This window comes from Pinus tabuliformis, chromosome 2_2 (genome assembly GCF_031772625.1).
Source record: "Pinus tabuliformis cultivar Carrire ecotype Pingquan chromosome 2_2, CPIR1, whole genome shotgun sequence".
NCBI lineage: Eukaryota > Viridiplantae > Streptophyta > Pinopsida > Pinales > Pinaceae > Pinus > Pinus tabuliformis.
In genome coordinates, this window is record NC_142300.1 from 810,265,598 (window position 1) to 810,286,741 (window position 21,144).

Genomic DNA, 21,144 nt, shown 5'->3' on the forward strand with positions numbered 1-21,144 from the left:
TTGTTTTGGAGTAAGAGAAGGGTGCATTATTGTTTCGGAGTTCTATGTCGGTCGCATCAATATTTTATTTGATGTGCCCAATCATTTTTCCAAAGTAAAACTATTATTCAGCTTAAATAATAGAATGTATAATATTTCAAATTCTATAAAATGTATAATATTTCAAATTCTTTGAAAATCCGTTTTACTGAAACACAAATATATGGCCGTCGATAACATGATCGGACGGTAGATATTCTATCTCGCCTTTAAATTCAAATCCTCTTGGTAGTTTGGCGCCATTGCGCGTATCCCTCTCAACGAGCTCAGTAGCTCGCATATGAACAATCATGGTTTGCAATCGCATAAACATTGCCCCAGAATCGATCCACGAGCCACCAGATCTCTCTCTGCACGACTTCCAACAGTTCATCTGCGTTTCTTCGTGGTCAAAACGATTTCAGAAAAGGTATTTTTCTGCAAGAGAGTGCTTAAATTGCAAAGCGCCATTATTTTCTTGTCGCCGTCATGAATCCTCTACGCCTTGTCTTAATGAAATTATTTAGAGTTCTTGATTGGAAAAATTTGCCATATTTCAACTTTCTGGAAATATTTCATTAAATAAGCTACCGTATTATCTAAAATAAATCTGAAGAAAGAGGCCGTGCTCAAAACAATGTTTTAAGCAGCAAATTTCACAAGGGTTATTTCTGGTTCAGTTATTCTGAGCTTTCAATGGAAAATTTTGACTCTATTTTGGCTTACAGGCAAGATTTCATAAACTAACGCTCTCTATAAATGGACTAGACAAGGTTGTGCTCAAAATTTTGTTTAAAAAATGGCAGAGTTTGGGAAGAAGTTCTTTAAGTTAATGGATCAGCATTCAGATGCATTTCGAGTGGTTTGACTGAATGATTTCTGTCTCAGTTCCGCACATTTAAAAGTTTTGGAGAATGGGAATTGATAATTCTGGTATTTGATGGTGTTCTATTCAAATTACACAGAAGAAGATAGAAAGCTAGGGCTTTTAGAGGCTAAGCGTACACAATGGCAAATCTTTACAGGTTTTCGTGAGATTTTTCAGACCTGCAAATAGGATAGAAAATTAGGGATTTCACTAAGCCAAGAAAGCTAATGCTACATTCTTTACAAATTTACTTCAGAGTTTTGAGACTGAACATTTTTGATGTTCAAGTGGTTCGTAGATATCTTCATGCGGTTTCTATTTCCATGGAACCAAGAATTTGATACCTCAACATGAAATATTGTGCTCCGAAGGGTTTTCCCTTCCAGCTCATCTTTGTGTAATGGAATAGAATCGTTAATGCTCTTTAGTGTCTGGAGAAGTCAAAACTAATGGATCAGGAAGCAGGGGCTATTGGAACGGTTAGTAATTGAGGGAAACACTATCCTTCACAATATAACAACGTAGAGGAAAACTCATGGTACATTTTTGTAGTTTTGGTCAGATTAGGCCATCCAAGCACGCCGTTAGAGATTTCAGAGAGAAGCTCTTTGTTTTCTTTAGCACCGGCTGAAGGGGAGAACTTTTGCCACATTCCGGGGTCATCTCTGTTCATTATAGAAGGAGGTCTTGTAACCTGCTCCAAATTGCCAGTTTCTCTCTTTGAAAGTTTGTATTGAAAACCAGTGCTGGGTCGAAGGTTTACTCATATGAAGGATGCAGAAAATGAGAGTCCTTTAGTGAGTCCATGAAAAAGGCTTGGTGAAGATTTGGGGCAAAATGATACCTGCAGCAGAGCCAACAAAGTTCCAAAATTAGAGCCAACCTCACCAATTAAAATCTGCAAACAACCTGGAATCCTATCTTTAGGACGAGATTGTTTGAAGCACCCCGAAAACTCAAGTATGTTATTACTATGCTACCTTTCTATAGACTGGAATTATTTCTTTTATTGCTGCAATATCCGTGATATAGTCCTGGTTCAAGCAATTGAAATATAGACCACAATTAGGAAATGCTACAACCACTTTGTATCTATTGGCATTGGATGGACTAAAATCTGGTCAAACTGTCAATATGTATTGGTCTAGAATCTGTGGTCTTCATCAGGAAAACCCTAAAACTTTGGTTTTCTATCAACAATAACTCCATTTCCTAGGCTCTGATTTGCACAATTTTTTTGAAGCTGGGTATTTTTCTAGAGGAACCCGGATCTACAACTGGTTTCTTCATATTTTAAAATTTTAGAATATGATTTGCTTTTTGCTGTCCTCTTTTTCCTTTGAAAAATTTATATAAAAAAATAAAAATTCTTCCACTTTGTACCTCGAAAAAGCTTTGATACCACTTCAAACTGAGCCAAAAAAATCCAATAATCTGCTAACTCAGCTAATATTTTCCATTTTTTGGTGACATTTTGTTGATATATCAGGATATTTTCAAAATATCATGATATGTTCAAAATTTGTAAAATTCACAACTTTTTCTGCTGATAATATCCCTGAGCTGAGAGAATCATGATATCTCATGATATTGACAATAGATAACCAATCTTTGCAACACTGTATTGGACAAAAGAGCATTAATTGAAGATTTTTGGTCTCATTTCGATGATTCTTTGAGCATCAATACATTCCTTTGCCTTTGGTACTTTTACATACAGTTTTCCACAGCCACCACTTTTTCCCAAAAGTGAGTGTGGGGTAAGATGTTATTATTTTTGCCCATTAGTAATTACAAAATGGTTACATAACGGTAGTAGTTAATTATTATTAAACTAAGAGCGTGAATCCTTTGTTTATATTCGCATCTCCTTCCACCCTGGAAGGCACAGAAGGGCAAGTGTTATTATAAATTTTCTGCCACTTATTTCTTGTTTGTGGATTGTTGGCTTGACATATTACAGGCTATTAATTCTCTCTTTTTGTTGTATTGGGCTTGTTTCCTTTTGTCTAACATTTCAACTGATAGACGATGGATGGTAGCCATGTGAAAAGTAGCTAAATTTTAGCAACAGATTCCTTTGAATTATGTATGTTGAAAATGGTTGTTATTGATGTCAAAGGCTATCCAAATGAAAGAGAGTTATATAGTCAAATAACATATTTTGAGACCTTTCCAACGATATATGACGCTATATATATATATATATATATATATATATATATATATATATATATATATATATATATATATATATATATATATATATATATATGGTTGGAAAGCTTATTCCAAGATTTTTGCAACATTATATGGCACTCCCCCTAACTTCTTTTGGTTAAAGAGATGATTTTTTTCAATATTATAGTCTGCCAAGTTAGCCTAGCCAGTGGGCAAGTCGGCCTTGCTTTTGGTGGTCAAACACACTATATATAGGTGTTATGTGTAGGGACCTAGGACTTACTCACTCAAGCCAATTCAGGTTTGTCTAAGCAAGCAAAGGAGTAATTCTAAGGTTCATACCTCATGAACCAAGTGAAGCATAGTTGGAGAGTTTTCTTGTGGGAAGGGTTTTTGGCACTCTTTGTGAAGGTTTTTGGTCCTAGTTAGAAGGTGAGTTGCAATGCTGTTCTAGAGGCCGAGTTTTAGCCCTGTTGAAGGCCGAACTTCAATGTTGTTGAGGCTGAGTTTTAGGTTTGTTCTGGTGGCCAAATTTCGATGTTTGAAGGTTGAGCTTAGGCCTAATTTGAACTTTGAAGGCCAAGTCTTGTAGTTTTGATGGGAAAATTCAGGGTTTGTTTGAGGGTTCAATATAGGGTTTATGTAGGGATGAAGTGCAGAAACCCAGGGAACTTACCCAATGGTGGGCATGCAGCCTTGTACTTATCTTCATGGCTTGTGGAACTTATTGGCAAGATACCTCTTCTTGATCCAACTGTCTGATGTGAATGCCATCCTTGAGAATAGGCAATGATATGGTAATGGAGGTGTAGTTTATATGGAATTTTTCTTTCAAGATTCAAGGGACACATGACAAGAGTGCTCGTTCTTGTCCTATTTAGGTCAAGATAATACTATATAGAATGTTCAAGGTCAATTTTTACTGTGAGTAGGGGCAATATGGCAATATCCAGTTGCTTGAAATCTCGCTGACCCCAACAAATTGAGGTGACCAATATGCCAGCTGAAGAAATATACAACAACCCAAATGGTAACTTGCTGGTTGCATACGATCAGAGTCTCATTTCTGGCCCTAACTAAATCAAGGCAAAAGCTATGTAGCAAGCTTCCTTACTAGTCCCATGAGATTGAGGAACAAGATACATTCAAACAAACATTGTAGTAGTAAGGTTTCTTAAATATATCTCTGCCTACACATTCCTTTTGCAAGTGTGTAGTTGGTTATACCAGCTTATCATATAAGGGTCAAGGGAAAATTGCAGAATGTGCAACGTGCAGTATCTAGCTAGTTGCACCAATAAGAAAAACCATAACCAACAACATCATCTTCTTATCTATGAAAGTGAGATGGTTGGCAGGGGCAAGTTGAGAGTTGATGTAGCTTTAATCCTCAGCAAGAGAAAGAATAATTTTACTCCATTTGACATATCATGACCCCTCTTTGTTTTCCCAAGGCAATCTGGTTCATAATCCAATTAATTGCAAGCTTCACATGTTGGCTAAATAAAATGTTGTCATCTATGCATAGGTATATCCCTTGGCAATTGGCACTTGAGCTCTCATTTTACACAATTGATGCATGTATGTATGTATGATTGTATGCATGTGTGTATGGATTGTATGCATGTATGTATGCATAGTACATATCCATAGATACATGTATACAATCCATACATACATGTATACAATCCATACATACATACATACATACAATGTATGCATGTATGGATAAATTTTGTTTAAAAAATGGCAGAGTTTGGGAAGAAGTTCTTTAAGTTAATGTATCAGCATTCAGATGCATTTCGAGTGGTTTGATTGAATGATTTATGTCTCAGTTCCGCACATTTAGAAGTTTTGGAGAATGGGAATTGATAATTCTGGTATTTGATGGTGTTCTATTCAAATTACATAGAAGAAGATAGAAAGCTAGGGCTTTTAGAGGCTAAGCGTACACAATGGCACAATCTTTACAGGTTTTCGTGAGATTTTTAAGACAAGCAAATAGGATAGAAAATTAGGGATTTCACTAAGCCAAGAAAGCTAATGCTACATTCTTTACAAATTTACTTCAGATTTTTGAGACTGAACATTTTTTATGCTTTTAGACCCACTGCTTTATGTAATTGGATTTATAAGATAATGGCTAAGGTTTTGTCTGTGAGATTAAAATCACTACTTTCTAACTTCATCTAACCAGAACAGTTTGTCAAATCTATGACACAATTGTTTCAGCACAAGAGGGCCTCTACACTATTCAAGTCAACAAAGTTCCAGCAATGGTGATCTGTCCAGAAAAGCACTTTTGAATGTGTTTGTCCACTTTCCATAAGGACAAGAGTCCCAATCCCTATGGGTGGACTGTGGAGTTCTACCTGGGATTTGTTGAAGTGTTGGGAGACAACTTACTTCAGGTAGTGGAAGAAATGAGAAGCTTTAGTAAGGCTCCCTGGCTCCTTCATCTGGACCTCTATTGCACTCATTCCAAAGGTGGATCAACCTGAGTCTTTTTATGCTTTTAGACCCACTTCTTTGTCTAATTGTATTTATAAGATAATGGCTAAGGTTTTGGCTGTCAGATTGAAAGCACTACTTTGTAAGTTCATATAATAGAACCGCTTGGTTCTCTAGAGGATCGGCAGATCCATGAGGCAATTGTTTCAGCACAAGAGGGCCTCCATATTATTCAAGTCAAAAATGTTACAATAATGGTGATCAAGTTGAACCTCTCCAAGGCTTATAAAGGGTGTCTTGGCTCTTTCTGATACTTCTTTTTATCCATATTAGTTTCAACTTACCACTGGTAAATTAGATTATGGGATGTGTAATTTAAGCTTCTTATGCATTTTTTATAAATGGTTCAGCCTCTAATTTCTTAAGACCCTCAAGAGGGTTAAAACTTAAAACAAGGTTGTACCTTGTCTCCTTATTTATTTCTTCTAGTTGTTGAAGGACTAAGTAGGTCCATCCTAGAAGCAAAAAAAAAAAACACAAGATACATTCAAGGGATTAGCAGCGACTCTTGTAAAGAAGATCATGGCATTGCATAGAACCAATTATTCCCCTGTCCTTGCAACATATCCCTGTGGTTATCCTATTAAAAACCCAGGCCCTAGCAGCAGAAGAAGTGTGTGCCTCATTTAGGCCTTCCTCTCCCATTGGTCGCCCTAGATCCTCACCCCACTTGATTAGGACAAGCAATTCTTCCTCTTTAGATTTACTTTAGATAGAAAAGATACAGAGATAATACAAACAAGAATAGTATGATTAGTCTTCTTATTAGTTTAGTATCACTTGGAATAAAGAATAACTCCTTTGTTTATATTATCTAATCAGTAACTCGCAAAGGCATCAGAATAATAATTAGGAGTTATTGGTTTCTTTTTGTAGTATATGTGGTTGTAGTAATCTATTACAAGTAGGGAAATCTTGGACAAAGAAAGTATGTTTTGGATTACATACAGTTTAGTCTTGACTCCTGAAAAAAGATAGCGGAATGTCTTTGTTAGTAGGAGATTAGGAACTAACAATATGACCGAGACTTAAATTCCTTTTACTGTTTTACTCTTGAGGGATTAAGCTCCTTAGACTTCATAGGTAACAAGAACTACAAATTACATACATCGGAATCATCATCCTTCTTTTTATTATTGGTATTAATGGAATGCTTAAGACATGAGCTTTGAAAAGATGAACAATGCTTTATTTATATATGGGTCTTTGAGAAGAGGACGAGTTAATTTAAAAGGATATTAAAGTAAGTTGAAGAAACTCTTTAGAATACTTTATAGTAAAGATCCATTTATAGTTTATATAGATACAAGCAACTGGAAAACCACCTCACTATGACACCCTTCACCTTCATTTTTAGAGGACTTTTATACCACTTTTTCTCACCCTGGAACCAGCAGCCCACAACAAAGAGGAGATATCAGATTCCAGATCCTTATGATATATATAGCATTGTCACATTCACCCCCAAGAAGCTACAAACAATAAAGTGAGAGTTATCTTTTAGTTTGTAGTATTATTAGCAGATCAGATCAGGTTGGTCACTACACTCCTCTCTTCTTGTTTCTCCTCCAGAGCCTTGGTTTATATTTGGGTCTTGTTGTGAGAAACGTATGAAGGTGGAAGTATGAAGATCCTTGGATATTGCAGAAGTTGGATCTAGGATATGTTGGATTAGGATTTAGAAAGTACATAGAGAATAGAATAAGAATTAAGATTGTACAAATTAACATATAGAAAGTCGTGTCCTTTGATAACAAGGAGAAGGAACAGAGTCGTGTCTTTTGATAGTGCATGGGTATTGATAAAATGTGATGGAATGCATTTTTGATGAGATGCTTGACCATAAGATACTCAGAACCTTATGACTGTTTGGCTTGAACAAACGCTGGACTTGGAATTTGCTCAGAAATGAATTCACTGTATTATATATTTACACTTGTAGTTTTGTTGTAATAGCTACAGGCCTATGAGCTTAAACCCTGAACATACATATGCATTGATGTGTGTAATTAAGGTGAACAACCTGTATACCTTTCAATACCAGGGCAGTGAACATAGCCCAAAACTTGTAATGACAACCTTGCTGAATTAGTTACAGGAAAGGTATGTGTCCTTCCAACTATACCTAAACATATATATGTGGCATGGGAGTGATGGGATATTGTTCTTTGGCTGCTTTAGTTTCTGTATGTTAAGTGATCTGGACTCTGGAGTATTAAGACTCCTCCAATCATTATTTAAATCATGGAGGTGATGTCAAGTAGATCTGAGTGAGATTCTCTAAATTGGATCTGCTCATCTAGCTTACTGTTCTATTAATTATTCTTGAACACCTGAGGATGTGCATTCTAATTGATAGAAATAATACCTTGTCAATTTTGAAAGATAGTCTCCCAGCCAGGCCTGCTTCTACTTTGGTTTTGGGTGAGGATATAGGTAACCTACCGGTGCCAAGAGGGCTGAAATCAGGAAAAGTGACAATACATCTTACCTGGATTATCATATTGATATTTACTGTGACTAGATTGATTCATTATCCTTTTGGTTGTACTTACCCATGGGTTTTATTTTGCTCTTATTACATTCCTGAAAGATTTGCGGAAGATCTCAAAGCGCTCTTCTTTGTTTAATCCGTCTGTAATGATTGTTTTCCAAAATATGCTTGCAAAAATATGCTTGAGCTATTTTGACATATTTAATGTTAATTTTAAGATATAGGAATGGTATTGGGTTTTTCCCTCATGGTACAGAAATGGAAAGAAGATGAAGTGGACAACAATAATTAGAATTATTCTTAGAAATTAGTTAATGGTTGGTATTGAAATAAAAATAGTTATTGTTTTAAAAAATGTGATTTTATAATAAATTAATAACAATGAAATAATAACTCTCTTGTTTATATTCAGCCTGTAGGCTATTCAATTCCATATCATTCCATTATTATTTACAACTCATTTAATTGTCAATCTCATGCTATGATATTGGCTTTATCCCCAATCCAACATGTACTGCAGATTTACCTTGATCTTCACTTGTGTTATTGTATGTTTTTGCAATTTCTTGGAAAGCTTTAATGCATTTGGTCTTTTATCGACTCCTTTGTAATGGTGAGATTGTACTGTGTAATAACTGTTCTCCTGTAGCTTTCGTATTTTGGATATGGGGCATTATATCTCGAGAAACACAGATAGACTAACACTCTCTTTATTTTCCTGTAAATAAAACAGAGAGTTACTTTTAAACGCATTTTATTTATATTGGATATATTTTTTAATTCCATTGATTTGTTTGTATCATCATTGGTTGAAGATCAGCGAAAGTAATGTGGTGTCCGTGGCAGAAGATGAGCTAATGCGCATTCTCATATTGATGCGAAACTTTGTTCCTGGATATAAGCAAATTGTTGAGGGTGATTGGAAAGTGGCAGCAATTTCTTACAGGTCATATGATCTAGAAGGGAAAACTATTGGTTCTATTGGTGCAGGGCGTATTGGCAAAGAACTACTTAAGCGTTTGAAGGTATTCATTCTTAGGATCTAGTACTACTTCATGATGTTGCAAACTTCTTTTCAAAAATCAGTGCTCCATAATTCTTACGCATGCATGCTGTTTGTTTCAAAATTTCAATCTAATAATAATAAACATTACATGATGTTGAATTGAATTGCGTTCCTTTGTACAACCCTTCAATTGTAAGCTTCTTTACCACGACTGTCTTTCTATTGGACCCGAATTGGAAAAGGAAACTGGAGCAACATTGGAGACAAATCTTGACGAAATGCTACCTAAATGTGATGTACTTGTCATTAATATTCCTCTTTCTGACAAAACTAGGTGCGCCTTATCACAATTTCATAAATAATCTCTCCCATTATTCACTCAAACATCAATAGCACCTATATATTTTGTACAACTTGTGAACAAAAACCTAATTATTGTTTCTCTTGCCCTTTCCTTTTGGTTACAGTAGGGGAATGTTTAACAAGGAAGGTGTTCTCTACCAAGCCTAGCTTTTCTCTCAGAATCTTAACATCCCCTTTGCATAGGGTTTCATTAGAATGACAACAACCCGCATTTAAAGCATTTCTCCACCCATCCTAATTAGAAATACAATTTTGGGTTCTCTACTAATTTTCTCCACACCCATTTAATCTAACAATGGACATAGAGCATGTATATTTATACTTGTGTGTTGGAAATACCATTTTATACTTTAATGTTTATTATTTTTGTTTTATTATTATTACTTGAATTTCTTCTTAACAAGTGGTTGTGTTTCTTTTGGTTTTAGTGAAAGTATGGGCTCCAATGTTGGCTCTCTTATTATGGAGTATAATTCATCTTTGAGAATTTTTCAATTATTAAAGTAGGTTAGTCAATTGCTTAAAATATTAAATTTATTTCAAAAAGTTTTTGTTACTTTATAGGTTAGACACTGGCTTGAAATATTAAACTTATTTCAAAATGTTTTTGTTACTTTATAGATAAGGCGTAGATTTCTTGGCTCTATGATGAAAATAATGAAGGGAAAATACATGTTAATATGTTACTTGTGCTCTTTGACTGAAAAATACACGGTGAGAGAAAAATGTATATTATGCTAATTGAGGAATGTTTTTCACTTGTCGAACTTATAGTATTGAATTTAACACACTAACACTTTACAACAATGAACTAACAATATTCATGATGAAAATAGCAATATGGAAGATTTATCTGCATAATGAAAAAGGCAATATGGAAAATTCCGATCACGTTCCAAGGCATTTCTTAAAATGTGGATGTGTCAAAAGGTTGTTGTGGAAGTTGTTGTTTGTATATGGAAAATTTCTTGATCATTGTGTATAATCCTAATGTTGATAGATATGTCTACTAAATGCTTCCAGTTAATGGGGCATTGATTTGAGCATTCAATATATTTTTATTCTTTATCAAAGTATTCTTTTGTTGTATTTGTATTTTTCAATTTATGCCTTACGGCGTTTCCTTTGCAACATCTGGTGCAAATGCTAGTATATCTTACCTCATTTTATGGTTAACATTGTATAACAAAAACATGTGTTGTGTTATGTAATTAATACTAACATGTAATATTGATTTTTTTTGTCAGAATGCTATAGGTAATGATTGCCAAGACGATGATCCAAATTATGTTCAACATATATCAGGAGATGATGAGGATGAGGATGAGGATGATGGTGGTGAAGGAGGAGATGATGATGATAGTTGCGGTGTTGGTGATGATGTGGATCAGAGTAATGAGGATGGCCAAGATGATCATGAGGATGATCTTGGTGGTGGTAGCTAGGCATGCACATGCATTGTTTTTTATGAAGAAATTATTGTGTAGAATGACATTGTTATGTTTAGATGGGTGTTGTGAATTTACCCTATATCAATGAGACATTTTGATTTTGTAATCATACGATGAGTTTGATTTATGTATGTTGTTAATTTATCGTAGAATAACGATATTCATGAAATATTTTGATTTGTTAATCATATTTGAATTTTACTTGTTTCGATTAAAAAAAATACTGATTTTATTAGTATTATGTTGCTATTTTATACATGTTTTGAAAATTGTTAATGACACATTGTTATTTTTTTTTATGGATGTTGTCAATTTCTCTTAAATTTCTTTACAAATGATTTTGAATTGTGATATCTGCTTTAATGATATTTAGAAACTATCATATATTTCACTATGAATCTATAAAGGGGGTCATATATGTAAAGAAAAATATACTCTATATAAGAAGTCAAATGCGGATGTAACCATGGATGCAAAATTGAAAGTAAAATTGGATGTTAAACTAGGAATTAATACAAAATGCAAACAATTGACATACAAAGTGTTTTAAATTAGAAGTGAAAATTTGTGCAATAGTTGACACAAAGAAGGGAACAAAACATGGCATACAAAAGGATATCAAATTGGGCAAAAACAAGGACACATAAATGGGCACCAAATTAGATGCAAAAAAGGACAACAACTAGATGTAAAATAAGATGCAAAGTTGAGCATTAAAAAGAAGCAAAAAACGTTACAAATTAATATGCCAAATGATGATGCAAATAATGGTGTAAATTTGGGATGCAAACTTGGGTGCAAAAAAAGAAAAAAAAAAAAGATGTAAGAAAAGACATAAAACAAGATGCAAAATGGGGCTTAAAAAAGGTGAAACCAAGGATGCCATATTGGATGTAAAAAATGATTCCTAATCACATGCAAATTTAGGCTCGAACTCAAACACAAAATTATATGCAAATGTGGACACAAAATGAGGCAAAAAAAGATGCAAATTTGGATGGTGAAAACGATGTAAAACTAGACACCAAAAAATTGCAAAATTGGATGAAAAAGTCGATGTAAATAATGGTGCAACATTGGACACAAGTAGACACAAAAAAATGGTGCAAAAAGGGGCATAAAATAGCTTAAAATTGGATGCAAAACTTGGTGCAAAAACAAATACAGAAGTAGACGTAAAAAATGGCTCTAAATTGAATGTACCATTAGACACAAAATAAGATGCAAAGGTGGACACAACACATGACTCAACATAAGATGCAAATATAAATGCAAATTTGGATGCTCAAAATGATGTAACATTAGATGCAAGAGATGGTGTTAAAAATGATGCAAAATTGGATGAAACAAACGACGCAAAATATGGTGCAAAATGAGATGGGAAAAATGGAGACAAATCAAACGTAAATGTGGATGTAAAAAATGGTCCAAAAAAAGATGCAAAAATGGGCACAAAAATGGATGCAAAATTTTGTGCTAAATCAAATTCAACACATGGTGCAAAGATAGGCACCAAAGCTGGTGCAAAAATAGAAGCAAAAAATAGTGTAAGACTAGATACAAAACCTGGCGTAAGACTAGATGCAAAAACTGACACAAAATGGATGCATAAAAAGACGTTAAATTGGATTCAAAATACAGTGTAAACTTGATGCAAATGATGGTGCAAAAATGGAAGCAAAGAATGACACAAAATAGGAAGCAAAAGAGAATGAAAAATAGATGCAAAAAATGACACAAAACTAGAAGCAAAACCTGTCATAAAATAAGATGCAAATCTTGGTTCAAAATTTGACGCAAAAAATGATGCATAGTTTGATGTAAAAAATGATGCAAAATCTAGCGTGAAAAAGGATGCAAAATCAGGTGCAAAAAAGGACGCTTTAAAAATTGTACAATAGAGCCAGATTTAGCGCCAGGTTGCTCATCACAATTACAAAAAAAATGCACTAAAATCTGGCGCTAAATCTGGCGCAAATCGCTGGTTTTGTTGTAGTGTTTCCCCTACTAAAACTATGTATAAAAATCCCAAAAATATAATAATACCCCCTCCCTGGAACTATAGCCCTATTCATCTAAGTCCCGGAAAAAACAGTCAAGTTGGGGCTGTTTTTAGCCCATCCGTGTCCTTACAGGGGTTAGTTTGACCTCTGGTCAAAATTTTAAACCATTTCCCCTAAGCCCTAACCCTGAAAAAACCCATTTCCGCCTCATCCTAAGGTCTTACCCACCAAATATTTGACCCGCTCACTTTTAAAATCCCCAAAAACCCACATTTCCTAAGTTTTAAACCCCCCCCCCCCCCCCCCGCGGCAGTGTATTAAAATTTGAATATTCGCGCGCCCATCCCTTAACCCTCAACTGCCTCGTCCATGACGCCGGCCGTCGAATCGCCCGTGCCCCAGATCTACGGTGGGTGGGCCTCCTCCTATCCCAAACAGCCCGAGGGTTAGCGTCCGGGAGATGGGCAGTTTTCCCGCCGTACTCCCACCACGCGTCGCCCTCTCGGCTGTGGTGGAGCCCCTCCTCCGATACCGCCGTCTGCCCAAAGGCGGTGCGCCCAAAACCGAAAACCGCTTCCGCCCTCCTGCATCAGTGCCACATCACTCGCTGACATCATCTGCCTGCGTCGGCCTCCTGCCACCGCACTGCCTAGTCACCCTATCATGTCACCGCCACTGTGTAAATGCCACGTCACCCGCCGTACATGCTGATGTCACCCTGCTGACATCACCCTACCACATCACCACCGTACTGGGTCCCACCCGCTGACGTCATTAGCAAAAAAGGCGTGAAGGCGAAAATCGTGCTTAGGAAGCCCGGATTCAAATTCTGAGGCAATTTTTCATGCGCGATTAGCGCCTAGCGCTAATCGTGCATGGCTACGGGAAATGGGCCAAAGTGGAAAGACCCTCATCGCGCAGCCCCCAGCAAGCCTGAAAGGCGCAGAATGACCCGTTTTTCTTCGCAAAGCATTTAGAAAGGGGCAAACGAAGGTTTTAAAGCAACAGAAGGCCGAACAGCAGCCATTAACTATTGATTTGACAATTTCATACACAGCAAAAGAGGGAAATGGCCCGATTCAACTGCAAAAGAGTATCAGAGGAAAGATGGAGCGGCAAAGAGTATCAGTTGGAGGTTTTAATCGAAATCTTCATTTCCCAAGGCAGCTTAGCATTGAATGGCCTCCAACAAAGTCAAATAAAGCGATGTAAGCCCATTATTGCTCTCAAATCACAGTTAAAGCATTTAAAGCTGTCGAACAGCAATGGACCAGAGACCCATGCACAGTTATTGCAGAAACCCTACACCAATTCACGGAGGACAACACATTAACTCAGCTTTGATACGGCTGCCCTCAGCGCAGCTCAAAGATATTTCCTTGCATTTATTTCTGGATAGGATTAGGTTAAAGTAATCATTTTTCTTTCAGACCTGTTTAGGTCAAGCTGTAATAAACAGGTTTTGATATTTTTCCTTTATATACAACCCTTTGTATTGTTTTAAGGGTGGGTTGGTTGATAGTCTTCAGGAGAGACTCGCACTGGATATCTGAAATGTTTTAATTAATCAAAGATTGTTTAAAAGCTTGGAGGAATGATTGTCTGCTCTGTGTCTAATGGTCTGAAGAAATGAATGTGGAATTCTTGTGTTGCAGTATGAATCAAGAAGTGTTTCTTACCTCTGTTATTCCAATTTCACATATGCTTAAGTTACAGAACAAAGGATTGGTTTAGAATTTGCTTAGCCGCACTCTATGCTTAGTTTCTGTGGCTTATTAATGTTTTCCTCTTGATTTAGGCATAAATATGAACTCCTTTATGGCTCATGTTTGATCTATTTCACATATGAATGGCTGTTATCTAGGAATTCTTAACTGCTCCTAGATAGGTCTCATTTATCTCCTTTCTGCTAAACAGACTGTGAGATTCTTAATTGCCTCTCATTCCTTAGCCTTTAATCCATCTTTTACCTTAAATGATTGTTTCATATGCAGCTAGCTTGCTCCATATTCTTTCTTGTGACCAGGAAAATGCACCAGCAGTTTTACTCCTTGACTCCACGCCCAATGGTTCTAAAACTTTCGTGCTATCCCTACCTCTTTACCTGAAATATCATCCTTCCCACCAAAACTTAAACAAAACCCCCTTGAACTCAATAACTAGCCTAAAATCATCTCCAACAAAGCTAAATCAGAAAGAGAGAGCCCTCTCTGATTGCAGGTGGGCTAGAACCTGCAGTCCAAAGATTGGTCTATGATTACCTCGGCCGTATCCTTTTGTGTTGATCAAAAGGACAACCTGAGTGATAACACAGTGTACTCCCTTTCGAGTGAAGCGACACAAGGCACAGGAAAAGGAAGGGTCACGGAAGAAAACAAAAGCCACCAAGCCATTGCTGGACCCAGTTACTTTGACTGACTACGACTTAAATGAAGTAGGTGATAAGTTGTGGGATACCACCGCAGAATTGTTGCAGCAATTTGAGTAGCAACAAAAGCAGACCTTGAGCACCATTCAAAAGGATCTGAGTGAGCTGCATATTTAGGAAAATAGATTCCAAGTTGGCACAGGGCAAAGCAGTGATGCATCAACAAGTTTGGCACTGGGAACCACTCAAGCAATCGATATGGTACGGTCACTAGATCTCCGAGCAGTCGCGCTACCGGATAGAGCTCTGATCATGGAGGTGGCCGTTGACAAGGCTATTATCAGCTCTCTGAAGAACATCAGCCTCAACTTGGCTGCACTCCCTAGCAAGTTTCTTCACACAATGCAAGAAGGTGTGATAGTAGAGGTTAAAGCTTGGGAGCAGTGCGCACTAAGCCTCATAAGTGAGTATAGAGTAAACAATGAATAGAATTTCCTTGAGAAATCAAAGGCGTTGGAGGCACAGATAAAAGTCCAGGCACAAAACAACCAGCTTGTGGTCGTGGTGGCAAAAGCCTGCAAAACAATGCCTGAACTACAGATACCTAAGGAAATGTCGTTGGAGGCAAAGATTAGAAAGTTGGATGCAGGCGTGCGCAATGCCAAGACAGAAGTGGCTAGAGTTCATTTTGCGCTAAACTTGAAGCTCACAGAATTCAAGTTGAAGTCACAGCCTTCAACTCCACCAGAGGTCAAGGCATAGCATGAAGTTGATGTGAAGGATGGAGTTGTGATGATGGATTCTGCAGTGGTAGACTGCACCGCGCTTTTTGAGCAAGCAATGGAGGTAGTCACAGATCTGCAAGAAGATCCCACCCTAAGAGCCTTGAATGCAAAATCTCGCAAACTCCAACAATATTATGATGAAGTAAGGGAAACAGCACACATTATTGTTTCCACACAATGCCTTGCTAAGCTATAGGAGGCGAGGCAGCTGCATCTACAGGTGGAAGAAGCACAGAAGAAAGAGGCGGTCCTCGAGGACAAATTCGGGCCTTAGTTGGATGAGGCCTAAATTATCTCCGCCAACATTCAGGATAAGTTAGTGAGCCTACAAATCACAAAGTAGAAAATTAGGGAGGATAGTGCAGGACCGAGAACAGAGAAGATGGTGGAGCAAATCAAATAGGCAACCACGCAAAGCGCCACTGAAATGGTAATGGCACAAGTAGAGTTGGAAGGTCTTCACAGTAAGATCTCCACACCAACAGAGTGACTCGAGGGCGAGTCACGATCCTTTTGTTTGGGGCCTATCGGGATGGGGTCTATTACACAGTAATTTGTCACCATCCCTGTTACTCCTCTTGTCGTACCTTGGAGGGCCCATCCCGGGAGTTATAAGAAGTGACAAAGTCTAAAAACACTTGCATTATGTTCCCCTGAGTATGTAATCCATGTTCCCTGAAGACATATTCTGCAAATTATCCCTAAAAAGTGCTCTTTTTCCATTGGCACAAGTCCACAGTATCCTACCCGTGCCAATGATGGAGATCCTCAAAAGAGGGCGCGACCATTGGCGCTCTGTCTTAGAGAAACAGTCGCGCCAACCAAATTTAGTCGTGCTTTTTGCCTTAACGCACGTCCAACTGTTGTTTCCTTCATTACGTGGAGCTTTTCTGAGGATAAAAAAGTCTTTTGTCGAGCTTTATCCATCTTTATGGCTTTTGCTAATCCGCGAAAGGTGTCCCGGTTCATTGTATCCTCCTCCCTTCTTCATCTATATAAGCTTGTCATAATGCATTGGACAAGCTAGTGTTAGTGCTAGTGATTTAGTGATTGAGTGATAGTAGTGATGATTATTGGTCATGGAGTGTTAGATGTTGAGTTCTTGAGTTCTTGGAGGAATGCTAGTGAGTGCTAGAGAGGTTATGCTGCTGGAGAGGAGATGCATGGCAAGACACATATAGTTATTCGCCCAGCTAGGAGAAGGGTCGACGTCAGAACAATGGTTGTAACTTTTCCTGTTTATTAATTGATGAGCGACTGCTATTATAGTTCCAATCTCATTATCTATCATGGTGATGTGTTGATTTATTTCCTTTCTGACTGAAATATAGTTGTGCCTTGGTAGTTTTTATGTTGGTATCTGTTTCTTCCTTTGCATGCGCAGGTGTTTGTTTGTGATCTGTTGGAGCAAGGGAGCGAGGATATCAACTCTGCTTCAATCATAGCGTTGGACTCCAGGTTAGTCTTCTTGATTCACCTTTGATGCATAACTAGGAACTTGCATAGCAGCGTGGTTTGTTTGTGGCTAGTTCTGTTATAGGCTAGTGGGATCGCCTCTGTCCGCAGAGGGGATTTACCTGACCAACAGGGTCCCCTAAGGTCAATTTTGGGGCAAAAGCCTAAGCTTTGTTGTATAAAATGTAAAGTCTCCACAAGTTGTGGTCACGGAGCACGTAGATAGTAAAAGTGTCATAAAGGGTTTTACCCTTCTTTTAAGTAATTTGAGTCATCTTTTGAAGATCTACCCATGGTCCGCAAACCATGGGATTGTATAAGTAGGTGTGTTTTAAAGAGTCTAAGGCATGGAAATAGAGACAGACATGAATGTAATGGGTCAATAGAAGGAAGATGATAGAATTATTAGAGTAGAAGAAAGGCTCTGCAGCTATGTGCATAGAGGCCTATTGTAGAATCTGCAGCTAAATGCACAAACCCCTGCAATTTAGTGTGTAGGGAAGTCTTGAGTCTGTAAGTAGAACTAAAGTATTAATAAAGATATTATTCCAGAAATTCCTGTGTTTTGTCTACTTACTCTCTTTTACATGAATGCATTTATATTATGATAAATGATGGGTTTATGAAATAATATTGTATTGACACTTGACTTTACATGATTTGTATTTTTGTATGAACGTAATTGATGATAACTATTTACACGAACATTATCTTGTTGTATGTTGAATTTGTTGAACACTTAAGCTGAGCTGAGTAATTACTGGGTTATAAGTCATCTTTGATGCGCGTAAGTAGTTGTTCCGCCTATTCAGGGTCCGTGAAAGATAGTCGTAAGCATTCACGGGGGTATAGAAGTTGAATAAGGAGAGTTATATCGATAAGCCCTAAAGGCTTATCGATTTACGCGAAGGCAGATTATGGCGTAAAATGAAATTACACTGATCTTTGGGTGCGGAAACTTGGTTCCAACATCCCCCCATACTACTTCGAGTGAGACTTTAGTCCGCGCTCCACAATTGATGCCAAAATGGCTAGTAGTGTAGGGATTTGTATGGCAAAACTAACTTTGAACCTAGGTCAGGACCCACTATGCCAACAACTTGATTAGTTTATCATCACCTGTCAGTATGAGATCATCAACATAAAGTACTATGATCAACATTTTACCTTCCACCACTACGTGGTACAGGTTTGCATCCACTTCACTCTTCGTGAAATCCAACCTGGTGAAGTAGCTATCTCTCCTGGTGTACCAAGCACAAGGTGCTTGCTTCAGCCCATACAACGCTCTCTTGAGTCGAAACACATGTGACTCATAGTCAAAGGTCTCAAAACCTTCAGGTTGCTCTATGTTTACCATTTCCTCAATCATGCCATTAAGGAAGGATTTCTTCACATCCATCTGATGTATCTTCCAACCCATCTGTGTTGATAGTGCCAATATAGATCTGATTGACGAGTACCTTGCAACAAGAGCAAAGATCTCATCATAGTCAATCCCCTCTACCTATGAAAATCCATGGGCCACAAATCTAGCCTTATGCTTCTCCACACTACCATTTGCAGCTTGCTTTACCTTGTAAATCCAATGGGAGCTCACCACTGACTTGTACTCTGGTCTCGGGACCACATCCGAAACATTGTTATGAAGTATGAAGTCATACTCCTCCACCATGGCATCAACCAAACCAGATGTTGCACTGCTTCCTTAAAGGAATATGGCTCTGTCACAACACATTCACCCATAAGAGCCATGTATCTAGTGTACCTCTTAGGTGACCTCCTCTGCCTACACTGAGAAGTGGGTGCTCCCACATTCTCCCATGCATCATCCAACAATTTGTCTACCTCTCTGGTGTGCTATCTTCCCTCTTTGGAAGACTCTGCCTGAGTGGATGTCTCCCCTCCCAGATCCTCTGTATGTGGTTGCTCCACATCAATCTGAGGCTCCTCAATCTTTGGAGCTAAAATCTCATCATCTGCATGTAGCTCAATCTCCCTCCTAAATGAAACTCGCATGGCCTTCTCCTCATCTAATTTGACATCCGTGTGAACCACTGTCATCCTAATGGTCAAAAAGTACACCCAATAATTATGAGGTGTATCAGTGTACTCCACAAGTATCCCCAACTCTGTTGTTGCCTCAAGATTTTTCCATGCATATTTGTTCACATGGAAATATACCAATAACCCAAAAATCTTGAAGTCACAACATCTAGCCTCTTACTGGAATAAGCCTCCTCTAGTGCCTTCATCTCAAGTATCAAATGTGGACTACAATTCTGAACATAAATGGTTGTGATGCATGCCTCAGCCCATAATTGTAGTGGTAGGCCCTGATCATGCAACATCACCCTCGCTACCCCTACTATGCTTTTGTTCTTCCTCTCGACCACCCCATTCTACTGAGAGTTGTGGGGTGTTGTCAACTCTCGTTTAATCCTTCCGCTACACAGAAGTTCTTAAAATTGTTTGCGACATACTCACAACCGTTATCCCTTCGTAGAGCTTTAACCTTCTTGCCAAATATTTCTCCACCAATGCTTTAAACTCACAAAACTTTGTGAAAGTTTGATCCTTTTTCTACATGAAAAATATCCAACACTTATAAGAATAGTCATCAACAAATATAACATAATACCTGTGTTTGGTCATGGATATTGTCGAGAATGGTCCACACACATCTGAATCGACTCGCTCTAGAATAGCCTCCGCTCAACTGTCTTTGTCGTGAAAGGAATACTTGGTGTATTTTCCCAAAATATACCCCTTGCATGTATCAACTTTCTCGAACATACCTTTGGGAATACCGATAGAGATCTATTGCGATATCTTCAAAGCCCCACAATGCAAGGGGCCCAATCACCTATGCCACAACTCACCAACTTCTTAGATCTGCACCCTTTCTGCTTTTGTGCTCAAAGAAGCACACTCCTCTACCTCCAGCTTATCGAGATTCTTCACCTGAATCCCTATCTTCTTTACTTGACCCGTGGCTATGTGTCTAAGGAACACATGTCCTTTCAAGAAGATCACATCATAGCCTCTATCCTCAAGCATGGTAATGGATACCAAGTTCTTCTTCAGCTTGGGCACATACATAAAATTATTCAAGTGAGTGGAGCCCCATGCTCCCTCTAAAAATTAATCATTCCCAATCGAATAAAGCTATACTTCCCGTCATCTCCCATCTCAATATGCATCTGGAGATCTTTCTCCTCCAAGTCACTGAATAACTCTTTGTTTCCAGTCATGTGGAATGAAGCTCCACACTCTAAGTACCATACACTTCCCATCATTGATGACACCATGCATGCAATGTGGGAAAATTCCAATTCGAATTGAGAGGCCAAAGCCTTACCCACCACTCCTCTTGAGGACTTCTTCTTGGACTTCTTGAGTGGACAATTTGTAGAAAAATGGCCCAACCCCTGACAATGAAAGCACTTAACTTTTGTCGTGTCTTTCTTCTTACCTCCATGACAAGAATTTGATTTGGAATGGGAATATTTTGTTGAAAATGCAACAAGATGATGGAACTTAGTGAAAAGAATCCGCCTTCACTAAGTGGGCCCGCAGGCTATTTTTGGTGCAAAGTCTATTTTTAGACATATGGATCATGGTCTATGAGTTGCAGGATG

At 37.9% G+C, this 21,144-nt stretch overlaps 1 protein-coding gene across 2 annotated transcripts; it reads left to right on the forward strand.

The window, feature by feature from the left end:
- Positions 1–259: 259 nt before the first annotated feature.
- Positions 260–11,063, forward strand: LOC149195429 (formate dehydrogenase 1, mitochondrial-like). 2 transcript variants are annotated; one of them, XM_089408292.1, is made up of 3 exons: positions 260–448; positions 8,888–9,097; positions 10,689–11,063. In XM_089408292.1, exons 1-3 carry the CDS (start codon positions 320–322, stop codon positions 10,884–10,886), a joined length of 537 nt encoding a protein of 178 aa, XP_089264418.1. In that variant the 5' UTR covers positions 260–319; the 3' UTR covers positions 10,887–11,063. The 2 variants fall into 2 exon arrangements, with proteins under 2 accessions (XP_089264418.1, XP_089264419.1); XM_089408293.1 differs by having other exon boundaries at positions 8,893–9,097.
- The last annotated feature ends 10,081 nt before the right edge of the window (positions 11,064–21,144 follow it).

Bases quoted from the DNA above. Each gene is read 5' to 3' on its own strand.
- LOC149195429 (XM_089408292.1), top strand. From the start codon at position 320: ATGAACAATCATGGTTTGCAATCGCATAAACATTGCCCCAGAATCGAT. The intron at 449-8,887 runs GTATTTTTCTGC...CATTGGTTGAAG, and splicing joins TCAAAACGATTTCAGAAAAG to ATCAGCGAAAGTAATGTGGT. The intron at 9,098-10,688 runs GTATTCATTCTT...TTTTTTTGTCAG, and splicing joins AACTACTTAAGCGTTTGAAG to AATGCTATAGGTAATGATTG.